Source organism: Aplidium turbinatum, chromosome 5 (genome assembly GCF_918807975.1).
Source record: "Aplidium turbinatum chromosome 5, kaAplTurb1.1, whole genome shotgun sequence".
In the NCBI taxonomy this organism is placed as follows: domain Eukaryota; kingdom Metazoa; phylum Chordata; class Ascidiacea; order Aplousobranchia; family Polyclinidae; genus Aplidium; species Aplidium turbinatum.
In genome coordinates, this window is record NC_137476.1 from 11,564,439 (window position 1) to 11,592,419 (window position 27,981).

Below are 27,981 nucleotides of genomic sequence, written 5' to 3' on the forward strand. Positions count from 1 at the left end.
CAAGAACTATACTTCTTTCGAAAGCAGTACAATGGAAAGTCGGTGAAAGATTTTCGAATGATATCCAAGAAGATGCCATCCGCTGTTCAGCAAATGTTTCCGCAAGTGGAACTTTTTGTGCGACTTTTGCTCATCACACCAGCCAGCTCGTGTTCAGCTGAGCGGTCATTTTCAACTTTGCAAAGTGTATATAAACATCGCATTAGACTTGTACCTACTGTATTTGCTTGTTTGTCAGAACAGACCCCCAATCTTTCAAGCTCGCTTCGCTCACAAGTCGCCCCCTCCTACCTTTTCTAGTAAATGTCCCCACCAATTTTAGAGAGCAATCGACGCCCATGCTATGCAGTCACTGAATTTGCAACATCACTTTTAAGTACTGAGGTAGACTCAACAGTCAACAGAGTATTCAGGCAGCGTGCTGCAAAATAAAGAATTTGAGAGTTGAACATTACACATGACAAGACAAATTATTAAGAAACTGAAAAATTGTTCACAACGCACAACTTGGTACTTTAAACATTTTGGTTACTTCCAGCAGTGAGCAATAGAGATTACAAGGATTACAAGACGACAATCCCAGGAAAATTTCCGCCAATAAATCGGACTGGGATATAATATTCCATTTAGCTTCATAATTTGTTAATTCTTCAAGAAAAAAAAAAAAAAAAAAGAAGCTTGCGATGAAGAATAACTTTACTATATTTATTATACTGCAAACCAAGTAGAAAAGCTGTGGCTATACTGATTTTCGATTAGATTTCATACTATATTGGCAATATTGGTAAGTTAATGGTTATATTGGGACTAACGCAATTGCACAGTGAATGACATAGATTTACATAAGTGCGAAGAAAAATGGATTAAATCAGCAACATCCAGCATTGCAACCAATATCATGATCATAACATAATAAACAAAGTAATTTAAGCGACAAACATCTTTCTTTGATGTAAGGTTTTCCAAGTAATGCCATTGCCAATTGGAGAATGGGAAGAAGGCAAAAGCACTTTGAAGAAAAATGATCTGAAAACAACATTAAATCAACATATTGTGCGTGCTAAAGTAATACCAGAATAAAATATAAAATTTCGTGTGAGAAATGTTTGACCTTTACATATAAATGTTAATTTGAAAAAAATTGCACTAGTTTTAAACTACAGTCCATATACTAGTAGCATTGGTTTGGTTTTGAATCTTTACCCTCGGACTGACAAAGACTTGATCAATAGGTTATTCCTGGTAGTTTCGCATACTTGTCGAGGCTCTTGACGCAGGACCGGTTACCGAGATTGGCAGAGTGAAGTTTTCCGATTGTTGAAGTGTTGTTGCCGGGAAATTATTCCATTCACTAGGTGCCGCTGAATGGAGAGCAGTCCTGAAATGCGTTGCTCAAGTGCACACCCCGAGAGTCGAAGCAGCGCGGCTTGATCTTGAGCCGGGCGCGTGAAATGAAAATATTGAAAAAAAAGTGGCCGGACTTTGGCTTGGGCGGTAATCCGGGGAGCAAGTCTTTTAGGCGCTGACAGTTAGGCGCTGGTCTAATAGGCGCGCACACTGTGGCGTCTGGATATTTAGGTGCGGAGCACTGTGGCGCCCGGTCATTTAGGTGCTATTCCTAGTAAAGTCTGTAGATTGTATTAGCTTGGCAGCTTGCCAGAAAATTATATCATGGCTTCAGTGAGTGAAGCTGCTAAAACCGGCAATGCTTTTCACACAAAATGTTACATTGAACAGAAAAATATATTGTTGTTTTATTAGTTGATTTATTATTGTTTTATTTGTTGTTAGTCCAGGTTTGCTTTGGTGAAAGCTTTATCAATAAATTATTGAAGCTTCCGAACATTATTGAGTTCATTTTTAGTTAACTCTTTCGCGACCACGGACGTATACACATGTCTTGGGATTTTTGCCATGATGACCAAGGAAGTATCCCTACGTCCAAGGTTAAAAGGTAGCCTATTTCAAGCAAAAAAATAATGTAAATGATGGCAGATCCATAGTCTTTGCCTGTCCTTTTTTGGCTAATTAAAAAAAAATGTTTTGGCGGTGCAGTTATCAGATGAGGACTTCTTAAAGATGGGGACACAGTGGATTTTTTTTCTTTCACTCATGGGAATTGGCAGTCAAAACTGGCTAGGCAACCCCTTACTTTGGAATTTCTCGATCAAAAAGACTGTAGGCTAAATTACGTAAACTTTTTGCTTAAAATTTTCCAAATTTTTCCATAATCATTCTGCTGTACCTCCTAAAGCATTGCGCGCAGAAACGAAGTAATTTTTTCTTATGTGCAGAATTGTTTTGGCATTCGATTAAAGTACATATATTTTCATATTATTGTATCATGCTTGGGTAGTAAAAATTATAATGGAGTACACTTTTCTGCCAATTTTTAATTTTTTAAAAAATTAGAAAAAATACCTTTTAAAAAGTTGCTAGTTGTACATAGAATGTTTTAAATTTTATTGCAAAGCTTTGCATCTTCGGATAGCTGAAGATGTATGCTTTCATTTGATGTCAAGATTGTGCGTCTACGTCGATCACATGACATGTTTTTACCGCGTAAATACAACAGATTTGTGTGAAAAATGTCTGGTAATTTAGATTAAATATAAATTACTTCTGTTCGGGATGGATTGGCCATGTGACGAGAACGCGTAAGACGCTCTACTACTGTTCACATGAATACATTTCTACAGGGCATATAGGCTACACCTTGGCTACAAGTTGCAAGCATAATGGTGAGACTTCGCTCGTTAAACCTAGTCCGGGTTTTGACGGAAAACTAAGTTACTCTTCACTCAAGCCTACCGCCCGCTTGAGTACAGCCTACGGTACATTTTTTACTGATGTTTAGTTATTATTTGACCTAACTAAAAGTGAACTCAATCTCATACATTTTCGGAAACTTGAATAATTTATTGATAAAGCTTTCGCCGGCGCAAACCTGCACTAACAACAAATAAATGCTGAACACTCGCATTAAAAAAACAACATATTTTTCTGTTCAATATAACATTTTATGTGAAAGTCATTGCCGGTTTAAGCAGCTTCACTAACGGAAGCCATAACATATTTTTCTGTTCAATATAACATTTTGTGTGAAAAGCATTTCCGGTTCAAGCAGCTTCACCCATATATTTTTCTGTGTAATAAAACATTTTGTGTGAAAAAGCATTGCCAGTTTAGGCAACTTCGCTCACTGAAGCCATGACCAACAACGCACACGCATTAACAAAACAATATATTTTCCTGTTCAATATAATATTTTGTGTGAAAAGCATTGCCCTACGCCCCTACCTGCCAAGCTGATACAATCTACAGACTTTAGTAGGAATAGCACCTAAATGAACGGGCGCCACAGTGCTCCGCACCTAAATATCCAGACGCCACAGTGTGCGCGCCTATTAGACCAGCGCCTAACTGTCAGCGCCTAAAAGACGTGGACCCGTAATCCGGAGCTTGTTCCATCACTACATACATGATAAGTGAAGCACAGGCCAAGAGTCTTCAATCCTCATACACAGTCACACCAAAGGAAAAGACCACGCTTGCGTATAACAACCATTCAACGAACGTTTATTTTCAAACGCTATATATGAGTTTGATGACCGTAATTATATGCTTTAACCAGCTATGGGCGGTGGAATGCATAATACGATTTAGCAAGGCTAAATGTCTTTTTAACGACAGCAACAGCCCTGATAAATTCATAACTTGAGACAAGACAGCTTCAATTAGCGGTAATCCATCCCGCCCACGATAAGAATGACACATATTTCTTAAAATTAAACACTCACCTAACATTTCGAAAACCAAGAAAAGATTTCCAATTTTGAACCACACCAAAGTCATATGGGTTAATAAATCTTTCTTTAGCACGTTTCATTCTTTTTCTTTCTTTTCTATTGATTAATCTTTCAATACTGGTTTCCCCACAAGAAATAAGAAGTACATGCCAAGTTGTCAAAATACCCAATGCCACTGTAACGGAACTGAAAATAATTTTTATCAACACGAGATTGGCATTTTATAACCGCAAAAGTGTCCTAGTATTAACGGAAGCGCAAGAGTTTTACTCAGTCAATAAGAGTAATCAGGCACTTTCACACATTATTTTTAAATCTTAGTGCCTCTTCTTCTTTATATGATAAAGGGCCAGTTGCTAGTCTTTCGGTTGTAAATGAAGTCTCAAAATGACTCATGAGTTCTTGGGTGTTGTAAGAAAAGTTTGTGAAACATTTTTCACATTGTAAGCATTCATTACTCAACCAGGAAAAACTAAAAATTACATTCAAATGCTGGTTTCTTACATTGTAATAAGCCTTAGCTGTATGGCACATGTTATCCAATTCTATATATGTTGTATTATTATTTCAACTTAGAGTGAAGAGGGCTAATGCATTTTTTCGTTTTGCATGTCTATTACTCTCATTAATTGTTATTAATGGTGGGACCAAAGGGAACCTCAAATTACATGTAAATATGGTCAATTTACATACATTTTCGTCAGAATTGTTAGATGCTAGGTCATAATTATGAAGAAAAATTCTCATATTGTCCTGCTAGAGGTAAATTTGATCCAATTCATATACAACCAAGCAACCACACGGCATTTAACATAATCGATTAAACTTGAACAAAACTATAAGCTACAAACGTTTTCGGCCATACACACGTTAGCCCTTATCAAGTAACAAAAAATAACTGCTTATCGTATCTACAATGAAAATGAATAACTGATCTAAACACTGAATTGAAAAACGAAACGCAAAATGAAACGGCAGAACATAGGAGAAAGGCACATCACATGGCGTTTAAATTACACCAGGCAAAGACGCATCATATGACGTATCAAGAAAAGACGTTGAGTAAATAAGAAGCACCTGAGGCAAACAACTGTGTATTGAGGCGAGGATTGTATGATTTTATTAGCAAAGCCTCGTGGATTTTAGTGGTTTTTCAATAAGGTGCTGTGGGGGTTTTTGGATTCACGTTCTACGCACTCTCAAGCGGACGAACGTGAATGGAAAAACTGTCTTACAGTTCCCTTTGTGGGTAAAGCATCGAGACGCTTTGTCAGTAATATGTCAAGTTTTATCAAAATGAAGTTCAACGTGGATATTGTTCCAATGTTCCTGTGTATAAAACGTTCAAAGTTGGCTATTATTCTCAGCTAAAATCTAGGACTCCCTCCTACTTGTGTTCAAATGTCGTGTACAAGTTCACTTGTTCGCATGACGCGAATTGTACATACATCGGTATGTCTACGCGGCATTTGGCCACGAGAGTGAGGGAGCACTTAGATTTAACTAATTTGAACAAGCAAAGTGCCATTAAAGATCACATATTCGATTGTCAAACATGTTCAAATAACAAACCATCCTTGGAGTCCTTTAGAATTATGCGTAAATGTTTCACCGAATTCGACACTAAAATCCACGAGGCTTTGCTAATAAAATCATACAATCCTCGCCTCAATACACAGTTGTTTGCCTCAGGTGCTTCTTATTTACTCAACGTCTTTTCTTGATACGTCATATGATGCGTCTTTGCCTGGTGTAATTTAAACGCCATGTGATGTGCCTTTCTCCTATGTTCTGCCGTTTCATTTTGCGTTTCGTTTTTCAATTCAGTGTTTAGATCAGTTATTCATTTTCATTGTAGATACGATAAGCAGTTATTTTTTGTTACTTGATAAGGGCTAACGTGTGTATGGCCGAAAACGTTTGTAGCTTATAGTTTTGTTCAAGTTTAATCGATTATGTTAAATGCCGTGTGGTTGCTTGGTTGTATATGTCTGTGGTTGAAGAAAGTGGCCTCTTTACCAAAATTGTATTGATCCAATTCTGTTTCAAAATTACCACTCACCTGCATAAAATCCACAAGTAAACAATACTTGTACTATAAGATCGAGGCTTGCCCAAACACATGTTCTCAGGAACATAATCTGACTTGGTCATATTTTGCCCTGCAGATATGAAAGTGATTTTCAGATACGTTTTGGTATTTCAGTGATCTTACAGACACAGTAGAAAACGGGTACACGTGTTTTTTTCAACTTATTAAGTGCTGTACCATAAATAGATGTCACTAGCCTATTATAAAAGGATTTATATAACAATACAATTATTCAAAACTTACTGAAAATATTGTTGCTTTGTTGTCCAAAGAAAATAAAAACTGTTTTTTTGGTATTTTCCAACCTATCTTGAAGATGAAAACAGTCTTTGAAAACATGATGAGAAGCGCATGAGACATAAATGGTTCCAAGACACATAAATACACAAAAAGAAAGAAAGTACCGGTGATTGAAATGTCCAATACAATTGTTTAGCCAAGCTGGAAAAATTATTAAACGTTAATTAGTTTATCATTGTACTTGTACATTTGTACAAGTGATATATGGAAGAAAAAGGTTATCATAAACAGAAATCTAGCATATAGTCGTATATATAGTATACTGTATCTGTATATATATATTCGGAATGGCCCGTTTCGGCGAGTCCGATTCGACGAGTCCGATTCGACTAGTCCGATTCGGCGAGTTCCCTATTCGGCGAGAGCCTTTTTCGGCGAGTGCCCTATTCGGCGAGTTTTTGAAATTTTTGAAAGGAAATTATCGGGTACCGTAGCCTAATTACAATTGCCGTTTTTACATAGTTTTAACGTCGCTAAACGTTGAAATCGTGCAGAAAGGAATAAAAATAAAATGTTTGAACTATTAAATTAAAATTCGTCATGTCAGTTCAGTTGTTTTTATTTTTGACCATCATATCAAAAACAATACACGTCGACATAGCAAAGGTGTAAAAAAAGGTAGAAGCGACAAAACGCGAACGTTAAAACGTGCTTGTGACCGAAGTAAGTTATTGAGTTGAAAGAAATTTGGCACGGTCGCAACACCTTCAGAAAAATTTAAGATATGAAGGGAAAATAAAACAAAGAAAATGTTACAAAAAAAATCATGCTTATGTGTATAAGTTAGTACTTTTGAATAGTTAAAATGATTAGTTTGGATCAACAAATGAGAACCCATTGTAGTAACAGAATGAAAAGGCTAACCAAATGTGTGGCCTATCGTTTTAACGTCGCTAAACGTTGAAATCATGTAGAAGAGAACTTTGCTGACTAGGATACGTTGAAACTGAAAAACATTCACAGAAGCCCTACGATACGTTGCATTTTTAAGATAATGTATTCAGACGTTGAATCAATGTACAAATGAAATGTTATGCTAAATGGGTTCTTGGAACAATTCGAAGGGCTTCTGTGAATGTTTCTCAGCTTCAACGTATCCTAGTCAGCAAAGTTCTCTTTTCTACACGATTTCAACATTTAGCGACGTTAAAACGATGTAAAAACGGAAATTTTTGCTGGTTGGGATAACTGGGCTACGGTACCCGATAATTTCTTTTAAATCCAAGCTGTAGGCCACACATTTGTTGATCCAAACTAATCATTTTAACTATTCAAAAGTGCTAACTTACAGACATAAACATGATTTATTTTATTTTTTTTTGTAACATTTTCTTTGTTTTATTTTCCCTTCATATCTTAAATTTTTCTGAAGGTGTTGCAACCGTGCCAAATTTCTTTCCATAGGCGCCGACTTTTCAAAAAACCTTGGGGGGCGAGAAAGGTGATAACGTCATAACCATAGCGCTATTTACTCAATTAAAATAGTCTTTGATTAAGCTTAGTGTCGTGTTTATATTAACAAATAGGTCGCAAACCGAATTTATTAGAAGCGCTGCTTGAAAGGATTAGTTTTACGCACGCAGTACGCCTAGTCGTAAAAATTTTGATATTGTTAGCTCATAATTGGAACTGTTGGAAAACAAGCCGATTCATTTCCTTTTCGTGCGAGTGAACAACAACGATCAAGACAGTGAAGTTATCGAAATAAAACGCAAAAAATCATGATCTCAAGCAGAGTGAAAACCTGGTATCAGTTTTATTAACCTCGTTTCGCTAATTACTTACTTTCAAAGCGTTGACAACGGCGAAGTGTTTTCTCTTCTGTTTTTTATCGAAAGTCTTTATAGTCTTTTATTGAATACGGTAGGCTATACTCGAGTAAAGGTCGAGATGTTCGCAAGTGATTTTCACCTCAAAAAAACAAGTTCAACTAACACGGGACAAGCTGTTGTCTCCAGCTCAGCAATTTTCAAAATGAACGCACTAAAAATCATTGTCGACGTAGATTACGGAGTGTGAAATCGCGTCGGCTTAAGTGAAAGTTTTGAATACGTTTATTTGCAGTGATTCAAACTTAATTTTCAAATTCAATGATTTCTTGTCAATTCTAAACTTTATGCACTTGTTGAGCAATATGCAAAGCTCACGAGACAAAACAGAAAGAGGAGATCATTTTTTTATTTTTGCGTGTAGGATATAATCGTTCTTATTACGTAACATTTCATGATGGTTGAAGTCGATGTCAACCTTAGCGGGCGCATAAAACAATGATGTCAGGTTGGCTAGGTGATAATAGCGGTAAGAGACGTCGTTAATGCAGGCAATATCTGCGACCAAGACCATTAAACACCTTTTCTTTTATCGGTTTTTGATTTAATTCACACACATTGCGAACAAAACAATGCGTTCTGTTGAATCATAATTGATCTCACAGCGGGAAGACCTCGTTGAAAATAGCGCGTCTAATTTAGCTGGTTTACTTAATATTGCAATGAATAGTTACGTGACTATTCCAGCAGTACTCTACCATCTACTTTGAAATTTCCGTACCGTATGAGATAGCCATGCGAGCTGCTGTTTTGCGGGCAAGAGCAACGTAGGCTTTTCTTGCTTTCGGCATTCTTTAAGTCCGTTTAAATTATCTAAATCTCCTTCGCGAAGTGTTTTATATTTGAAACACCACTTGTCATCACCATTTTTGTTGCCCCTCAACCATAAATTTACGGGGGCGCCGGCCCCCCCTGAAGTCGGCGCGTATGTTTCTTTCAACTCAATAACTTACTTCGGTCACAAGCACGTTTTAACGTTCGCGTTTTGTCGCTTCTACCTTTTTTACACCTTTGCTATGTTGACGTGTATTGTTTTTCATATGATGGTCAGAAATAAAAACAACTGAACTGAACTGACATGACGAATTTTAATTTAATAGTTCAAACATTTTATTTTTATTCCTTTCTGCACAATTTCAACGTTTAGCGACGTTAAAACTATGTAAAAACGGCAATTGTAATTAGGCTACGGTACCCGATAATTTCCTTTCAAAAATTTCAAAAACTCGCCGAATAGGGCACTCGCCGAAAAAGGCTCTCGCCGAATAGGGAACTCGCCGAATCGGACTAGTCGAATCGGACTCGCCGAATCGGACTCGCCGAATAGTAGCAGACCCATATATATTACAAGTGTTCAATTGTGTAGAAATCCTAGTGACATAACTGTTTAACCCAGGAACAAATAAATAAAATTACACAAAATTAAATCATGAATACAAAGTAACTTTAAATTTTTTGCAACTTTGCTACACTACAGTCTATAGTAGCAAAAACACTCAGTATAAACAACACTCTGTAGTAGTAGTGCAGTTTTAATCCGGTGATGTCCCTTGGGGTCTGCTACTATTCGGCGAGTCCAATTCGGCGAGTCCGATTCGACTAGTCCGATTCGGCGAGTTCCCTATTCGGCGAGAGCCCTTTTCGGCGAGTGCCCTATTCGGCGAGTTTTTGAAATTTTTGAAAGGAAATTATCGGGTACGTAGCCTAATTATAATTGCCGTTTTTGCATCGTTTTAACGTCGCTAAACGTTGAAATCGTGCAGAAAGGAATAAAAAGAAAATGTTTGAACTATTAAATTAAAATTCGTCATGTCAGTTCAGTTGTTTTTATTTCTGACCATCATATGAAAAACAATACACGTCAACATAGCAAAGGTAGAAGCGACAAAACGCGAACGTTAAAACGTGCTTGAATTCGTCATGTCAGTTCAGTTGTTTTTCTTTCTGATCATGATATCAAAAACAATACACGTCAACATAGCAAAGGTGTAGAAAAAGGTAAAAGCGACAAAACACGAACGTTAAAACGTGCTTGTGACCGAAGTAAGTTATTCAGTTGAAAGAAATTTGGCACGGTCGCAACACTTTCAGAAAAAATTAAGATATGAAGGAAAAATAAAACAAAGAAAATGTTACAAAAAAAAAAAAATAGATCATGTTTATGTCTATAACTAAGTTAGTACTTTTGAATAGTTAAAATGATTAGTTTGGACGGTTGGACCAACAAATGTGTGGCCTACAGCTTGGATTGAAAGGAAATTATCGGGTACCGTAGCCTAGTTATCCCAACCAGCAAAAAATTGTTCCAAGAACACAGTTCATTTTTACATTGTAGTAACAGAATGAAAAGGCTAAACAAATGTGTGGCCTATCGTGTTAACGTCGCTAAACGTTGAAATCGTGTAGAAAAGGGAGCTTTTGCTGACTAGGATACTTTGAAACTGAGAAACATTCACAGAAGCCCTACGATTTGTTCCAAGAACCCATTTAGCATAACATTTCATTTGTACATTGAATCAACGTCTGAATACATTATCTTAAAAATGCAACGTATCGTAGGGCTTCTGTGAATGTTTCTCAGTTTCAAAGTATCCTAGTCAGCAAAAGCACCCTTTTCTACACGATTTCAACGTTTAGCGACGTTAAAACGATAGGCCACACATTTGGTTAGCCTTTTCATTCTGTTACTACAATGTAAAAATGAACTGTTAGGCTAACTGGGTTCTTGGAACAAATTTTTGCTGGTCGGGATAACTAGGCTACGGTAGCCTACCCGATAATTTCCTTTCAATCTAAGCTGTAGGAGTGTAGGTCACACATTTGTTGATCCAAACTAATCATTTTACCCATAGGCGCCTAAGCCGTGGGGGCCAGGCCCCCACGCACATTTCCGCGTGGGAGCAACTTTTTATGCTGCATTGATACATAAAACAATAGATGAACTAGCGATCGGCAGCAGGAAAACATTTTCAAATGCAAACCGCAATAGCTTCGCAGTACATAATCACTAGAACGAGTAGCGATGCTACAATCCCACTCCAGACAAAAAAAATCTGTCATTTTTACGTTGATTTAACGTCTGCAGACGTTGAATCAATGTAAAAATGACTAATTTTGCTGTCTGTGACATAGCAAAAATCTACCATTTTGCGTCGATTCAATGTCATCAGATGTTGAATGCACCCAAAAACAACATAATTTGCTACGTTGACGCAGCGTGCGTTTAACTTAATGCGCTTGCAAACAGCCTCGCTGTCGCTTTGAAAAGTTGAAACCTCTGCAGAGAATTGTCGCGGCAGTGAATCGGTTGCTGTGAAAATGAACTTGAAGTCTCGGCCCGAGGTTACCACTAACCAACGTTACAAGGGCTGGTACAAACCGCACTGCCCACAGTCGCACAAGCGGCATAATCAACACAACAACGGACTCGCGCAAACTGCATGGCGCACACACGTCCGTTGCCATAGAAACCCGATCAAAGGCGGGGAATATGCGCATCTTTTGTTTCATTTGCAACACGGAAACGGGCGTATCGCAGCGAATTGGAACTTGAAAGCTGGTCAGCCATAAGTTGCGATATTGTAGTGAAAAGGGAGCAATGTCAAGTCAAAAACTTAATCAAACGTCTCTCTGTAACTATTTTTCAAGGGCTGTTTACGGATGTCAGCAACTTTTAAATTTATTAAAGGTGACGTGCTGTTGAATTGCTGTAAACATGAATGATTTTGCTTTCAACAGGTATATTTTCAAGCATATGATCAAGTTAGTATTTTCATTCCATTTACAGTATACCTTTTCGTCTCTTGTTTCATGCTAATAAATCTAGTTTGTTGCTAAACTTTATGTTGCGCTTAGCTTAAAGAGTCGCAGTCCATCAACCGCTAGCCAACGCAGACGCATAGCATGTGTTTTGGTCGAGCTTTGTTTATAATAATTAACGGTAGGTCGAACGTAGCGATAACTCCGAGTGTGGCAATAAAAGCAATCCTAGTGTGGCGACATAATTACGTCATCCATCTGCGTGACATTTCGCTGAATTTACGTTGCTGCTGATGAAACACGCTTTCGCCCCCACGGCCAAAAAAATAGTTAGGCGCCTATGATTTTAACTATTCAAAAGTACTAACTTATAGACATATATAAACATTATTGTTTTTGTAACATTTTCTATGTTTTATTTTTCCTTCATATCTTAAATTTTTCTGAAGGTGATGCAACCTTGCCAAATTTCTTTCAACTCAATAACTTACTTCGGTCACAAGCACGTTTTAACGTTCGCGTTTTGTCGCTTTTACCTTTTTCTACACCTTTGCTATGTTGACGTGAATTGTTTTTGATATCATTATCAGAAAGATAAACAACTGAACTGACATGACGAATTCAAGCACGTTTTAACGTTCGCGTTTTGTCGCTTCTACCTTTGCTATGTTGACGTGTATTGTTTTTGATATGATGGTCAAAAATAAAAATAACTGAACTGACATGACGAATTCAAGCACGTTTTAACGTTCGCGTTTTGTCGCTTCTACCTTTGCTATGTTGACGTCACAAATGACGTGTATTGTTTTTCATATGATGGTCAAAAATAAAAATAACTGAACTGATATGACGAATTTTAATTTAATAGTTCAAACATTTTATTTTTATTCCTTTCTGCACGATTTCAACGTTTAGCGACGTTAAAACGATGTAAAAACGGCAATTGCAATTAGGCTACGATACCCGATAATTTCCTTTTAAAAATTTCAAAAACTCGCCGAATAGGGCACTCGCCGAAAAAGGCTCTCGCCGAATAGGGAACTCGCCGAATCGGACTAGTCGAATCGGACTCGCCGAATCGGACTCGCCGAAACGGGCCATTCCGTGTCCCTTGTCCCCGTTAATGAGGGTGGCCGTATTCACCTCGAAGTGCTGCAATCGCCTTCACACCCTGCCCCAACAATCACATCGATCTGTCTAGAACACATCCTCTCTTGTCAAGCCCACCTTGATGCTTTTCTACTCAACTTGCCTTTTCCACGTTCTCTTGGGTCTTCCTTGTTTTCTACAACCTTCTACTGGCAAATCCAGCGCTCTTCTCAAAACATCAACTTCATCCTACTTAAAACATGCCCATACTATTTCACTCCATTCGCCAACTTACCAACATTCTCATTCAACCCAAGCAAGTTTATAAGTTGTTGAGTATTCGTTTTGTCCGTTAGTTGCACACCACACATTGCCCTCACCATCGCTCTCTCAGTTCTTCTTAAAATGGGTCTGCTACTATTCGGTAGGTCCGATTCGGTGAGTTCCTAACCTCTAACCCTAACCCCTAACCCTGAAACGGCAATGATAATTAGGCTACGGTACCCGAAAATTAAAAAAAAATTTGAAAAAATCACTGAATAGGGATCGGACTCACCGAAACGGGCCATTCCGTCTTAAAATAGCCAATTTGCTTTCCCATAAGCACGATGTTTCACTTCCGTGAGACACTCTACAGTAGTAAAACCAAATATTAAGAAAAACTCAGTAAAATCGACGAAAGAGAAAACTTTTTGTTAACATGAAAAAAGTTTATCATCTTTTGTTTAACTTCCACTGCTCCACATGAACCTGTGTCTGTGATTACTGTCGTTTGAACTGAATCTTTCTGAAGCTTCCTAACTCTAAAAACTGGAACATCTAGAAAAGATGAAGATTTATACAGGGTCATCAATATTTAGCGTTACAATCTATTTCATCCATCGAGGTTCTGGCTAAAGAGTCGAGAGTGTCGTATGGAACCATGTCAACTTTACTCCGAAAGAACCTGAAGATGTCTCCATTCAAGCATGCTAAGAAACAACTATTTTCTGCTCAAGTTGTTGATAAACAACTCCAAAGATCCTAGATTCTTCTTTCCTGCATTCAGGATGGCATGCTACCAAATCTCGTTTTCAGTGATGAGAAGAAATTTGATGTTGAACATCACTTTAACACCCAAAACGATCGGGTTTGGTCGAGAGATGGGGATGAAGCATCTCGAGTGGTGACAAGGAAACAATGTGCCGCCTCAGTGATGGTCTGGGCAGCCGTGACAGAGTCCGGTAAAAGACCCCTCTTTTTTGTTGACCAGGGGGTGAAATTGAACCAGCAAAACTATCGAGATGACATCCTCATTGGCGCATTGTTGCACTGGGCCCAGAAGCACTTCAAAAAACGTCCCTGGTCTTTTCAGCAGGACTCTACACCATCACATGGGGCTAAAAAGACTCAGGAGTGGCTTTCCGAGAATGTCCCGCAGTTCATTCCCAAAGAGGAATGGCCCCCATCTTCCCCCGATCTGAATCTCCTTGGTCATACCTTGAGAGCAAGGTCTCGGCCACTCAACATCAAAGTTTGGAAGCTCTGAAGGTGAAACTGCAGAAATAGTGGGCCAAAGTCCCTCAGAAAGTAATTCGTGACACATGCAAGGCTTTTCCTAAATGTCTTTAGTTATTGACGCAGATGGAGGACATATTGAATAATATTTTGTGTATTAACTCTCTATTGCTTTTTCCACAATAATACATTTGCAAAAATTCTAAATTTTCTTTCATTTCATAAATCCAACCAATTTAAGTTGTAACGATAAATACTGATGACCCTGTATAAGATCTACAACAGCAATAACAAAAAGTGTCAATGAAGAAGACGACTTCTACTGAAGTAAACAGGGGTATTGGGGTAGTAACTAGCATATTATTGTCAAACACATAAAAGCAGGTAAACATGGGACAGTACCACATACTTACGACAATGATGGTCCATTTTTAATCGACATGTATTACAAATATTACAATGATGTGTCCGAGGTGGTTTTGGCAGAAAACATCTTTTGCAAACACAAGTTATAGGAGTACCCTCCAACATCTAGAACAATATTAAATTACAGTAGAACTCGGTTAATCCGGATTCTGTTAATCCGGATCTTTGCCTAGTCCGGATGAAACTGGAAGTACAAATGATTTGTAATCTTTTTCTTGAGAAACAGCTTTGGATTATCCGGATTATTTAATCCGGATCTTCGCCTATTCCGGACAAAAGTTGCGCTTTCTCTATCGCTTTATCCGGATTCGCCCGATTTTTTGTAAGTTTTCCATAGAAACTCGTCTTCGGTAACTGTTTTCAAAAGTTTTGAGTGACTACAGATTATTCCGACACGCATGTCTGAAGATGTAACTTTTGCCAGTGTGTTCTTACGTTAGACGCAAAGTCTAAAAATACATTCATTTTACATGCATACTGCATTTCAAAAGAACTCTATCACTGGGTCGCTAATGTGATGATCACGCGTCTCGGAATTGGCAGATGACCACACTAATGCGTTCAATTTCGGTGATTTTTACCGATACCCTTCTATCTTGGTAACGTCAGGCTTGATAGAACTGTCATCGGTTAATGCGCGCCTTCGCCTAATCTGGATGGAATCGCCGGTCAAATCAAATCCGGATTAACCGAGTTCTACTGTATATTATACTTTGAAAAAGCATTTGCACCACAATGCCAAGATAAAAATACAGTAAAATCTTCTTTTTTTTAAAATTGGTATTATTATTGTTAGCAATGCAATTAGAAATGTGATTGGCTGTGACAAACAAAAAAATTAAATATCTATTTTTAGAAGCAAATTGTTACAATAATACAAACGCACACTCAGAGAATTGAACCTTGGCTGCTTAAGTTGGGTCTGCTACTATTCGGTGAGTCCGATTCGGTGAGTCCGATTCGGTGAAAGCCTTTTTCGGTGAGAGCCCTATTCGGTGAGTTTTTTTTTTAAATTATTGCGCGCCGTAGCCTAATTATCATTGCCGTTATAGGGTTAGGGGTTAGGGGTTGGGGGATAGGGGTTAGGGGGTTTTTGGGGTTGGGGGTTTTTGTGTTTTTTTTTTGAATTTTTGTTTGAAAATTATCGGGCACCGTAGCCTAATTAAAACCCCTAACCCCTACCCAAACCCCCAAAACCCCAACCCCCAAACCCTAAAACCCCCAACCCCAAAAAATCCCAACCCCCTAACCCCAAACACCCCAAAACCGCAAACCCCAAAAACCCCTAACCCCCAACCCCAAAAACCCCCAAAACCCCCAACCCCCTTAACCCTAAAAACCCCCATAACCCCTAACCCCCAACCCCAAAAACCCCCAACCTCTATCCCCTAACCCTATAACGGCAATGATAATTAGGCTACGGCGCGCAATAATTTAAAAAAAAAACTCACCGAATAGGGCTCTCACCGAAAACGGCTCTCACCGAATCGGGCCATTCCGGCTTAAGTTTGCCATTTTTTGTTCAAAATTGATCAGTTAACCGAATGAGCTTTCGAGGCGCACTTTATAGCATGAAAAAGTATATGGCCACAGTTGCAACACAACCAACCAAAAACAAGACTACATATTACCAAAAGTCGTAACACTAACAGACATTTCAGACAAGCTCATATCTCAGTGTTAAACAAACAAGCTAAAATTGCCAAAGCATGATCCGACTTGGTACGTTTGCTATAGGACACTTGGCAAAGCTGACTTTTTGGTAAATATTTGAGCTTCTGCAATGTGCATATGCATAAAATGCGCAAAACCAGCAGTTTTCTGACAAAGTTGTTAATGCTTTTCAAAAAATTATAAACAAAAAAACAGGGGACCAGACATATCTGACTCCCCTCAGTCTCCAACCTGAGGAGGAGCCACCTCCTATGCCACATAATCGATGCCTATATACAGCGCTATATCACAGTGCAAACTATGCTCGATGGCACTGTACATAACTATGGTGAGAAAATATAAACCATACGAAAGAATCACTCATATTCTGTAATATTCATACTCACTGATGGTGGGGTTCCAGGGTCTGTCATTACAGCTTTAAAATAATGAAATGAAATCATTAACAGCAAATAGTGGCCATAAAAGAGATGGGTGTATGCATACAAGGAAGAATGCGTTTCCAACACAATGGGAATAATGTACAAATAAAAAATCACAACCACAGATGTGATTAAGGAAGTCACTGCTACCACAAATCCCTGCAAATCAACAAAAATTAATGGTAAAATTCCTTTTTTATTTAAAATTTATTCTGTGTTGTAGTATGTAGTGTACTGTATAGGTGTCAAGTTAAGTGTCAGAAGATAAATTCTTTGCAGAAAGCAAAGACTAAACAGTGTTTTAGCATTTCATCAATTAGCTTGTCATGCTAGTGTCGAAGCCAGATGAGAAAATTTGTCACAGGAAGGGCCAAGGAGGCAGTTGATGAGTAAAGTATGTGTTTTATTACAAGTGTGATGTTTTGAACCCAGATTAATACATTTCATAATAGTTGGTTCAAATATAGATACAAGGGCTGCATAGTGCATATGGTAAACAAAGTATTTTTTAGTCTTATGATGAAAATCTTCGAAATTGTACCCTAAAGTTAGAACAATAATTTACTATAATAACGTTTGCTAAAAACATTGGTTGCATGGCAAATTGATGAGAGTGGGTGCGACTACATTGGGGATTGTTGGTTTGCCAAGGGGTGCCACAAAATATGTTTCTCTTCTGAGCCATAAGACTAAAAACGTTGAGAACCGCTGCTATAGAACAGGGTTACTCAACTAATCTTAACAAAGCCCCAGTTTGACAATTTGAATATTTTTAGCGGTCTGGTAAATAAGTTATTTCACACGCTACCATGAAAGTTAAATTATCTGTACCAAACCACTTTTTTAGGTAAAATGTAACTCAAATTGGATTTCTGAGAAAGTGTTGGGGAGTCTGGGAGTCGAAGTCCCCAGCAACTAGGATAATCACAGTAATAATTGCTTCCTCCCAGTAGAAATCTATTTAACCCTATCTGTAGCGACATGGGGTTTTATGAGGACGCCACATTCTAGTAGTGAAATATATCACAGAAGGAAATATGTTAGAAATGTGAAATTTCTTGACTTTTGATTTTTGTTGTCGCGAATTTTTTAAACCTACACTGGTAATTTTTTTACCTTCCTTCCCTTCACAATAAGCATTTTGTCTCAGGTGGCTAGACATTTTTGTGCAATGCTAGATATATACAATTTAATGTAAGTGCAATATAAATGTTAGTGCAATTACTTTGAAATGTAAAAACGCTAAAAAATACCTTATATTTATGAGAAAATGTAATTTTTTGTTTAGTTTAGGATTAGTTTATGTTATAATTCAAAAATTTCAATTTTGAAGCTATTTTTGGGAAACCAGAATAAAAACCGACTTTCTGACATCTTTTCATCTCAAACACTTTATTTCAATAAATTTGTTGAGTAAAAATTTAATTTAGATATGCACAATACACATGGCTATCATCTTGTAAAATATTTAGGCTTTGTGATTTTCATAGCTCCCGTTATTAGCGCTTAATTAGCACGGGGCTAAGATAGCCCGTGACGTGCTTTCCGCGTACGAAAACAGCTCGTATTAAGATAAGGTTAAAGAAGCCCTGAAACGTGACAATGAGGTTATTCTTCCAAAAGCTCAAGGCCCACCATCAACACCCAGAAGGTCCGGATTCGGACCGTGGTCTGCCAGTTGAGTAGCCCTGCTATGATTGATTGAATCTTTATCCTCGGACTGGGAAAGCTTCTTGCAGAGCTTAATCCTGGCAGTTTTGCATACTTGTAGACGGAATGGCCCGATTCGGTGAGTCCGATTCGGTGAGAGCCTTTTTCGGTGAGAGCCTTTTGCGGTGAGAGCCCTATTCGGTGAGTTTTTTTTTAAATTATTGCGCGCTGTAGCCTAATTTCATTGCCGTTATAGGGTTAGGGGATAGGGGGTTGGGGGTTTTTGGGGTTGGGGGTTTTTGGGGTATGGGGGTTTTTGGGGGTTGGGGGTTTTTGAGGTTGGGTTTTTTTGGGGTTGGGGGTTGAGGGTTTTTGGGGTTGGGGGTTTTTGGGGTTGGGGGTTTTTGGGGGTTTGGGTTTTTTTGGGGGTTTGGGGTTTTTTGGGTTTTTTTTGGGCGTTTGGGTTAGGGGGTTTGGGGTTAAGGGTTTTAATTAGGCTACGGTACCCGATAATTTTCAAAAAAAAATTCAAAAAAATCACCGAATAGGGCTCTCACCGAAAAAGGCTCTCACCGAATCGGACTCACCGAATAGTAGCAGACCCACTTGTAGAGGCTCTTGATGCAGGGCCAGTCACCGAGATTGACAGAGTGGAGTTTCCGTTTATTGAAGTGTTATTGCCAGAGAATTATTCTATATATTAGATGCCGCTGAATGGAGAGCAGTCCTTAACGTGCGTTGCTCAGGCGCACACCCCGAGAGTCGAACCAGCGCGGCTTCATCTTAAATATATATATTAGGGTGTGGCTGGTCCCGACCAAAAATTAAATACCAAAGACAGGCAAGACACAACAATACCACAGGGTTGAGCATGACAACAGTATATATTTTTACATATTTACAAAATAGTTTAACAATCAAACGTTTTCGGCTTAACCTAAGCCCTCATCAGGAATCTGAAAATATTAATAAAATGCAATAAATTGTGGTATTGTTGTGTCTTGCCTGTCTTTGGTATAAAAAAGCAAACTCTCTCCCGAAACTATATTAAAAATTAAATACTTTACTAAATCAACTCTTCTTTTGGCATACTTTGTGGATGGGTGATACAAACTCACCTGCAAGATTTTAGCTGATTTCGACAACATTTAGGTGTAGCACACGGGATTTAAAGATTGTGCAATCACGCAGCATCAAAAATAGTCAAAAATTGCTTGTTTTTTAACATTTTTCAATAATACAAGCATATTTTCAACTATAAAATGTATTGTTGGCCTATGTCAAAGTAAGTATTGTTTGCATTATAATATTTGGGTATTATTGTGATAATTTATTTGCTTTTTCTCCTAATTTCCATAAATTTTTGGAATTTTTTTTCGTTGATGCAACAAAAAACTTTGATTTTTGAAAATTTGTCATTTCATACAGACACAGTACTACACAAACACAGTTAAAACCAATATTAAATATAATACACATTAGCATAGCAACAATGTTTATAATGTATATATACAGAAACCAGGTTTTTGAACTATCTCCAGAGGAACGTTTACGCTGGTTAGGAAGAACCTTTCGATCATTCTCAACAAATTGGAGAATGTTCTGATACTTTTCTTCAGTTTTGGAGTGATGTAAGAAATCAGAAGCAAGCTTTGCCCCTCTTTCAGCAGTATCATTTGAAACGTTCACTGTTGACAATAGCTTTATACTTTGTTGATAGATAAGAAGCATCAGACTCCCAACTTTCAACGGGTAGTTCAAGGAATGCTGTATCAATTTTAAACAAATCAAAAAACATCCATGAATCAGCGCCGACAAATTGATCTAAAGAAGATGACGATGATACCTCCTTGAGAAACTGTGGTTTTCCATAACCTTTTTCAGCAGAGAAACCAATTCGGTTGACGAATTTTGTACCTTTATCAAAGCTCTTAAGTTTTGTTGCAATTTTTTCCTTTGAAGACAAGTTAACCTTTGAACTAAACAGGGAAAATGGTATCAAATCTTCTGTAAGGTACCAGTGATGCTTTGCAAATGACGCGATTGCGATAGTGCAAATTTCTTCATCAACATCTTTATATGCGAAAAATTTACTTATTAGTTCCAGGTCATTGTAAGGTGCATCAACTGCAATTTGACAAGTAAACCACCATGGCACATACACAAACACTATGAAATTTACAAATCGTTTCAACTTTAAAAATTGTGATGATGACAAAATTACATTTTTTTTCAATTCAGTTTTAATCTTGTTTTCAAAACGAACAATCTTAATTGCATACAAAACTCGTGCCATCCACCATGCCTGATGGAGTGCACCAGGCTTTAACATTGTGTAATTATCAAGTTCCACTAAGTTTGAGCCAGCGTATATCAATGAAAGTTGCAACATGTCTCTGTAGTCATCCCTGCACCGAAATCTTATATTTGCAGCCATCATAGAGGTAGCTGTTTCAATTAGTTGTGCTTTACAGTCGTATAAAAACTCTGCATTATTAACATCTTTCCAATTGAAAACATTTAATTCCGCAAAATCCTGATTTGTAATACTGTCCCAGTTTGTTTTAAAGCGATTAAATAAAGTGTAATTTGGTCCTCTGGATGCTTCAATTTTGAGTTTGTCATATACATGAGTTAATATGATTTCACCAACATGGCGTCTGCAAGCAAACCACAGTAAACCTTTATTCAACTCCACTTTTGTGCCCGGTGTTCGATGCAGTTGTATCAAAAACCATTCCTGCAATTGAAGTTTCACTCACATTCCATGTTTTAAGGAGTGAACAGGTAACTTCTGCAATAGAAGGCCCGGTTTGGCCTGCACCTTGGTGTGTGTGCATTGCCGGCACGCCAAGAAGTTTGGAATTTCCATTACCACAAATTAAAATTGGGATCCTCTCAATTGTTTTGTCCTTGTTGTTCAGTGCATCCATTAACTTCCCGTCCAATGTATTAATCCAACTTCTGGTGACTTCCATGTTTCCCGGATGCATTCTGCAATTTTCTTACTTGATGTAATCCTATAACGATATGACTGAGAACAGTGTAGATTCACTTTTTTGGGATTACCAGAGCAGGCAACAATAAATGACTCAAGCAGCGCAGATAAAGCAGTTGGAGAGATATTGTTGCGAATAGCAGTAGAATTTATTACTGGTGACTTTAAAACATCATGGGGAACAAATATGTTAGTTCCAGTTTTTACCGTTCTATCGTGAGACTTTTTGGGTTCTAAACTAACAGCCATGTTATGAACATCCCAATCATTATCCTCAGCTTCTGATTCCGTAAGTATATGTATATTACATAGTGTTGATGTCGATGGTTCTTGGTTCGTAGCTTCAAAGACTTTTTGTTTCGATTCAGTTTGTCTCAATTCTCGCTTCTTTTCAATTTTTGTTTGGACTTTATTTATTCCGGCTATTGTTGCTTTTCGGTTTGACATCATATCCAATAGAAATGCTATGTCTTCCTGAATTTGGACATTTTCTTCTGCCTTTTTACCTACTTTAGATTTGGTCATTTTAGCAATAGGGATTTTTATCCAGAATGGCATAGTCTCATTCATCTTCTGCTTAAATTTTGTCAGCTTTGGATTCTCGCCCTCTCTTCTTTCCAAGCTGAGTTTCATTATTGACTTATAATCGTTAAATAACAATTCAATCCTTTTTATTATGTTATTTTGTGCAATACATGGTATAGTTGTTTTCTCATAGAATTTTAAAACTTCATCTGCAACCTTTTTGGCAGCTGGTCTGATGGTGTCTTGCTGCTTTGAAAAATCATTAGTACGAAAAAATTCCTTCCAAGCAATTAGTGACTTTAATATTTGTTTGTGACTTGGAAGGCGAGCTCCGTGAATAATTCTGTCATCATCATGAGGTAACGAATTAAAGATAAAAAAACGTTGATCCTGGTTTCTGGTTTTTATGCTCATTTTTGATGCTTGATGAATGGTGTATTACATTTAGAGTATTATTATATTACTTTTCTAAACTGACCTGTAAATAGATTGAACAATATTGAACACTTTTCACTGTATGGATGCTGCAGTGTAGCATAACTAATATACTACACATCAGTATCAGTACAACTCGAATAAAATCAATAAAACACGTTATAATGGAAACTGTCATTATATCACTCTACGCTATACTGCACTACTTAGTCTAAACAGGCCTAATAACACTACCTACTAACTGCACTGCTTTGTTTTATTATCTTTATCCTGCATTGCGGGAAAGCGGACTTGAGCGCTATGCATCGGTGTACGCCTTCCGACGTACACCTGACCCACGCTGCAGCCAACGGCAATGTCTGTTTCCGGTTGTCTACTCTACTTATGACTTAAATTTGGTACTACCCATTACTCGAAATCGATCACTGGGTATAGGCAATTATCGTAAAGTTTCTTGCCCAGAGAAACAACACCAAGTGTGACTGGAGTCGAACATGCAGGCTCTCGACTACGAGCCCAACGCGCTAACCACTCGGCCACTGCTGCCAACCACTCTGCCACTACCTACTACTTAACAGGAACAGACTATATCAGTGATTGACTTTAATTAATTGCATACAATACATTAATTACCTTTCTGAAGCATACTGAATTTGACTGCTGTAAAAAGTACATAGACCTATGCAGTGCACAACTGCACATTGAAAGATTTAGCTGTGCACAATCAAGCTAGAATAGATAACAATTGGCTATTATGACATATACCTTAATGGAAATTTACCAAAACATGCTTGTAAAATTCCATGTAATGAGCTATTAGCTGGGACATTGTATTGAAAAACTTAAAAATCATGTTTTTTTAATTAACTTGAAAAATTGAACAGCTGGAACTTACTTTGACAACAAAAAATCTATAAAAATTGAGAAAAAACAAATAAATTATCACAGTAACACCCAAATATTATAATACAAACAATACTTACTTTGACATAGGCCAATAATACATTTTATAGTTGAAAATATGCTTGTATTATTGAAAAATGTTAAAAAACAAGCAATTTTTGACTATTTTCGGTGCCGCATGATTGTGCAATCTTTAAATCCCGTGTGCTACACCTAAATGTTGTCGAAATCAGCTAAAATTTTGCAGGTGAGTTTGTATCACCCATTCACAGAGTATGCCAAAAGAAGAGCTGATTTGAATAACATAAGGGGACCAGCCACACCCTAATATATATAGAACATGAATTTGAAGTACGTAGACGCGGACTAAAGTAGGACACTATCATGCAACAGTTCAATCAACTAATATGTATGCTTACCACTCCAAACCAACGTAGTGCAAAATCAACAATAAAGAAGATAGGTTCAAACAAAGCTTCCACTGTTGAATCAAATGAGTTGTACGTCAACGACTTGTAACAAAGTACCATGTAATCAAGCCTTTGCTTCAACCAGAGAGAAACAAAAGATGACATCACACGGCGACACAGCCCTGCATTCATCCTAAACAAAAACTACATTTTCATGAAAACCTGTATTACTTGGGTTGCCACATATTAAAACCTAAACAATAAACATTCACATTTTTGAAAATTGGCATCTTTAAACCAAATTGGTAACCCTGCTTGACCGAGGCCTCCTAAAACGCTGTTCAATTCAATCTAATTTTCTTTGTCGGAAAAAAACAGCAATGATAAAGTTACCAACAGTGTAGGGCAGGGGTCACCAAGCTTTTTTCTCTGAGGGCCGGATTGCTGCGAGATTAACTGCTGCGGGCAAGCAAATTGCGAAAAGATATATATACAACTATTTAGAATCTCCATTGACTTGGTTATATTGCATTTAAAATGCCTGCCAAACAAAGCCAAAAAAGCAACCAAAGCCCGCCCAGCATGAATTTTGGCGCCAAGAACTATGAAAAGTAGCCCAATTGGGCGTGAAAACGCCCAATCTGGCAACTCTAGAGCGCGAGGAAAAAGAAATAATTCAACTTCTGTTTACACGCTTGAAATCGAGATCTCAAACCGGTGGTGCGATTTGACCACGCTCTCAGTGTAAACACTTTTTTTTCAGTGTGAACACTCGTTTTTTGAAACGCTTTATGATTTGCACTTATGCTGGTCAGCGTGAACTCGGCTTAAGCGCACACTCTGAATGCCGAACCAGCGCCGCTTGATCTTGAGTCGAGCGCTTAACCACTGAGGTAACGGGCCACCCTGATTGTGCCTGAATTTAATATCCTTTCATGTTACAATGGATTGTTTGAATTTTTTCATTTTGTTTGTTTGTACATGGTACTGTCGAAACAAATCTGGCAACACTAAATGAACAAAAATTTTTTGCTTGGTTTTTATCGACTTGCAAATTGTAATTCAGATAATACGAAACGAAGGAACTTTTAGAAATATTTGATAAAACTACCATTCAACGTTTTATAGGCAGAGAAAACTTTTTCTCGAACCGTAGAAAATTTCTCAGATCACCGCTTCAATGCGTGATGGAAATCTACAGATAAATCTGCATCAGGCATTGCAATGCAGAGTGCAAAACAGTGTTGCAGAACACGTTTTCGAATATTAAATTCTCATCAGTGCAACTACGTTTATAAACGCAATAACAACGGTTAAATTTAAACTCAATACAATACATCACAAACATTATAAGGACCAGAGTTGCCAGGTTGGCATAGTTGGCATATTTTATGCCAAATTCCACAAATTTGGCCTTATTTAAAGTGGTTTGGCATCTAAAAATGCTGTTTGGCATATACGTCATAGACATAGTTTGGCATATTTTTGGCCTTTTTATTGTTGTTGGCATCAGGGATGCTTGGTTGGCATTTTTAATGCCAAATTTCACAAATTTGGCATTTTTTCATGTTGTTTGGCATGAAAAAATCCTGTTTGGCATTTTTTCAAAATTATTTTTTCTGAAGAATACTCTCAAGAATGAAGATAGCTAGGTTGTGCAATTGCAGCAAGTGTAGGCTGAGCTTTGTTGCAGTTTTATCCATTTGCACGGTCCATTTTTTACCGAATCCATTACTTGTTAATGAAGAAACCTTCGATTTTGCAGCGTTTTGCCTATTTGGCATTTTTTTAGGTCATTTGGCATTTTTTGACCAGATGCATTATTTGGCATTTTTTGACCAGATTTAGATATTGGATAAAAAATAAAAATGAATCAGCAAAGAGGAAATACAAAGCATATTGCAATAAGCTGAATCATTTGAAACAATCACTGAAAAATCAACATTATAAAACAAAGTTTGAAGAAACAAAAAGTGATTCCAAAAAAACATGGAAGATCATTCATGAGATGATAGAGGGGAAAAGAAATTCGAATAATAAAAAGCTTCCTTCAACTATGACTATAAATGATAAAAGCTATAAAACAGATTCTATTGAATTCATTAATTTATTAAATAATTACTTCACAAATATTGGAACTTCAATGGCAGCTAAAATTCCAAATTCAAATGTAAATTTTGAATCATTCATGTTAAACAGAAAATGTTCTTCTTTTGGCTTTCCTGATATAAATGAGATAGAAGTATCTGATACTATAAGGAGCCTCAAAGCAAATAAAGCTTCAGGCATTTTTGAAATACCTTCTAAATTTATCAAAATGGCTCGTCGTTCGTCGTCGTCGTTTGTATGAACCAGAAAATTTGTGGTCAGCCGAATGGAAGGACTTGGAGCCAACTTTTCGTCAAGTCATCTAGTGTACGAAGGCCTGTTATTCCATTGGGAGGGGAATAGATGGGACACCCAAAGATGATGTGGTTAGCTGTTTGCTCCGTCGCACCGCACTGACAAGCAGCAGAGTCCCTTATGCCCCAGCGTGTCAAGCAAGCATTGAAGCGGCCAACTCCCGTTCTTATTCGGTTCAGTGTCACCCACTCCCTTCTCTGAAGCTCAGAACCAAGTGGGAGTGAAGAGGCAGGAGAGACATCGTATAGAACGAGGCGAGACTTTATTTTTGGCACAGTGCTCAATTCCTCGGACCAGGCATCTGACGTGCTGAAATCAGCGAGCTGGAGTTTTGCAGCATGCCTTACAAAAGGGCGCCGTGATGGTAGGCGTTGTATGATTGGAACATTGAGAGTGGATACGCAATCGTGTAGTATGTGGTTCGGATCAGCACAGGCTTTATTTACCAACGAAGACACCATCGCTTCTCTGCGTACATTAGCGGGTAGGATACCTGACAGCACTGGAAGGTATTGCTGTAGTGTTGGTTTTAAGCATCCAGTAATAATGCACATTGTCTCGTTCAGGCAGGCGTCTAATTTTTTGGTGTGCTTGCTGCGACACCATGCCGGAGCTGCGTATTCCGCGGCACTGTAGGCAAGCGCCAGGCCACCTATGCGGAGGGTAGATGGTTTTGCCCTCCATGTTGTGCCAGCCAAGCACCTCAAAAGTCCATTGCGTGCAGTTACTTTTGCACGCAGGCCTTGGATGTGCTGCTTGTACGTCAGTTGCCTATCCGGTTTCACCCCGAGATAAGTTGGTTGACTCTTGAACGGTAACTGACAACCATTGACTTCGACCTTCAATGTGCTCTCCATTGGACCAGATTCTATTAGTGGTTAGTAGGGCTAAATCGTTATATCAAAATGGCTAATGTAATTATATGCCCTTTTTTAACAAAAGTACTGAATAAATGTGTTTTGCAAGAAATCAAAAAGAGTCTGATATTACCTGTACCAAAAGTTAGTTCACCTTTACACTTTACAGATTTGGGATGCAACCTAGTTCGTACCATGAACAGTTCGTACCGTCAGTTCGTACCTTGAAAAGATCGAGAAAAAAAACAAAAAAAGCCGAAGTTGCTGATACCCTAACTCTAACCATAGAGTAGGCCTAATCTATGCTTTAACCCTAACCCTCGCTGATCGCAGTTTCCACAAACATTTCCCCGCAGTTTTGCAATTTCCGCTAACCACAGTTTCCGCTAACCCTCGAGTTTGTTTCAAATTGTTTGGGGAAACTCCGATCAGCGACTTCGGCTTTGTGCTATTAAACTGCGATCAGCGACTTCGGCTTTTTTTAATTTTTTCTCTCGATCTTTTCAGGGTACGAACTGACTGTACGAATGGTTCAAGGTACGAACTAGGTTGCACCCACAGATTTGCGACCAATTTCTTTATTGACAACTTTTGCCAAAATTTTGGAAAATTTTTTATATAAACGGATGATGAATTTTATTGACAAATATAATATTTTAACCCCAGCTCAACATGGTTTTCGTGAAAATGATTCAACAAGCTTAGCATTGACAAAAATTTATGATGATTTACTTTCTAACTTGAATGATCACAAATACACATGCTCGATTTTTGTTGATTAAGTAAAGCTTTCGATACAGTTGATCATGGCATACTTTTAAAAAAACTTCACCATTATGGATTTTGTGGCAAGTTTTTAAACGTTTTAACATCTTATCTAACAAATAGGATGCAAAGTACAAA

At 37.8% G+C, this 27,981-nt stretch overlaps 1 protein-coding gene across 1 annotated transcript; it reads right to left on the bottom strand.

The window, feature by feature from the left end:
- Nucleotides 1-486: 486 nt before the first annotated feature.
- Nucleotides 487-26,200, bottom strand: LOC145769980 (palmitoyltransferase ZDHHC16-like). The gene is made up of 8 exons (XM_082581549.1): nucleotides 26,119-26,200; nucleotides 23,828-24,011; nucleotides 16,862-17,056; nucleotides 14,789-14,906; nucleotides 6,145-6,342; nucleotides 5,872-5,971; nucleotides 3,801-3,995; nucleotides 487-1,026 (listed from the first exon to the last, which is right to left on the bottom strand). The coding sequence occupies exons 2-8, from the start codon at nucleotides 24,008-24,010 to the stop codon at nucleotides 927-929; spliced, it is 1,089 nt and encodes a 362-aa protein (XP_082437675.1). The 5' UTR covers nucleotide 24,011; nucleotides 26,119-26,200; the 3' UTR covers nucleotides 487-926.
- Between the last annotated feature and the right edge of the window lie 1,781 nt (nucleotides 26,201-27,981).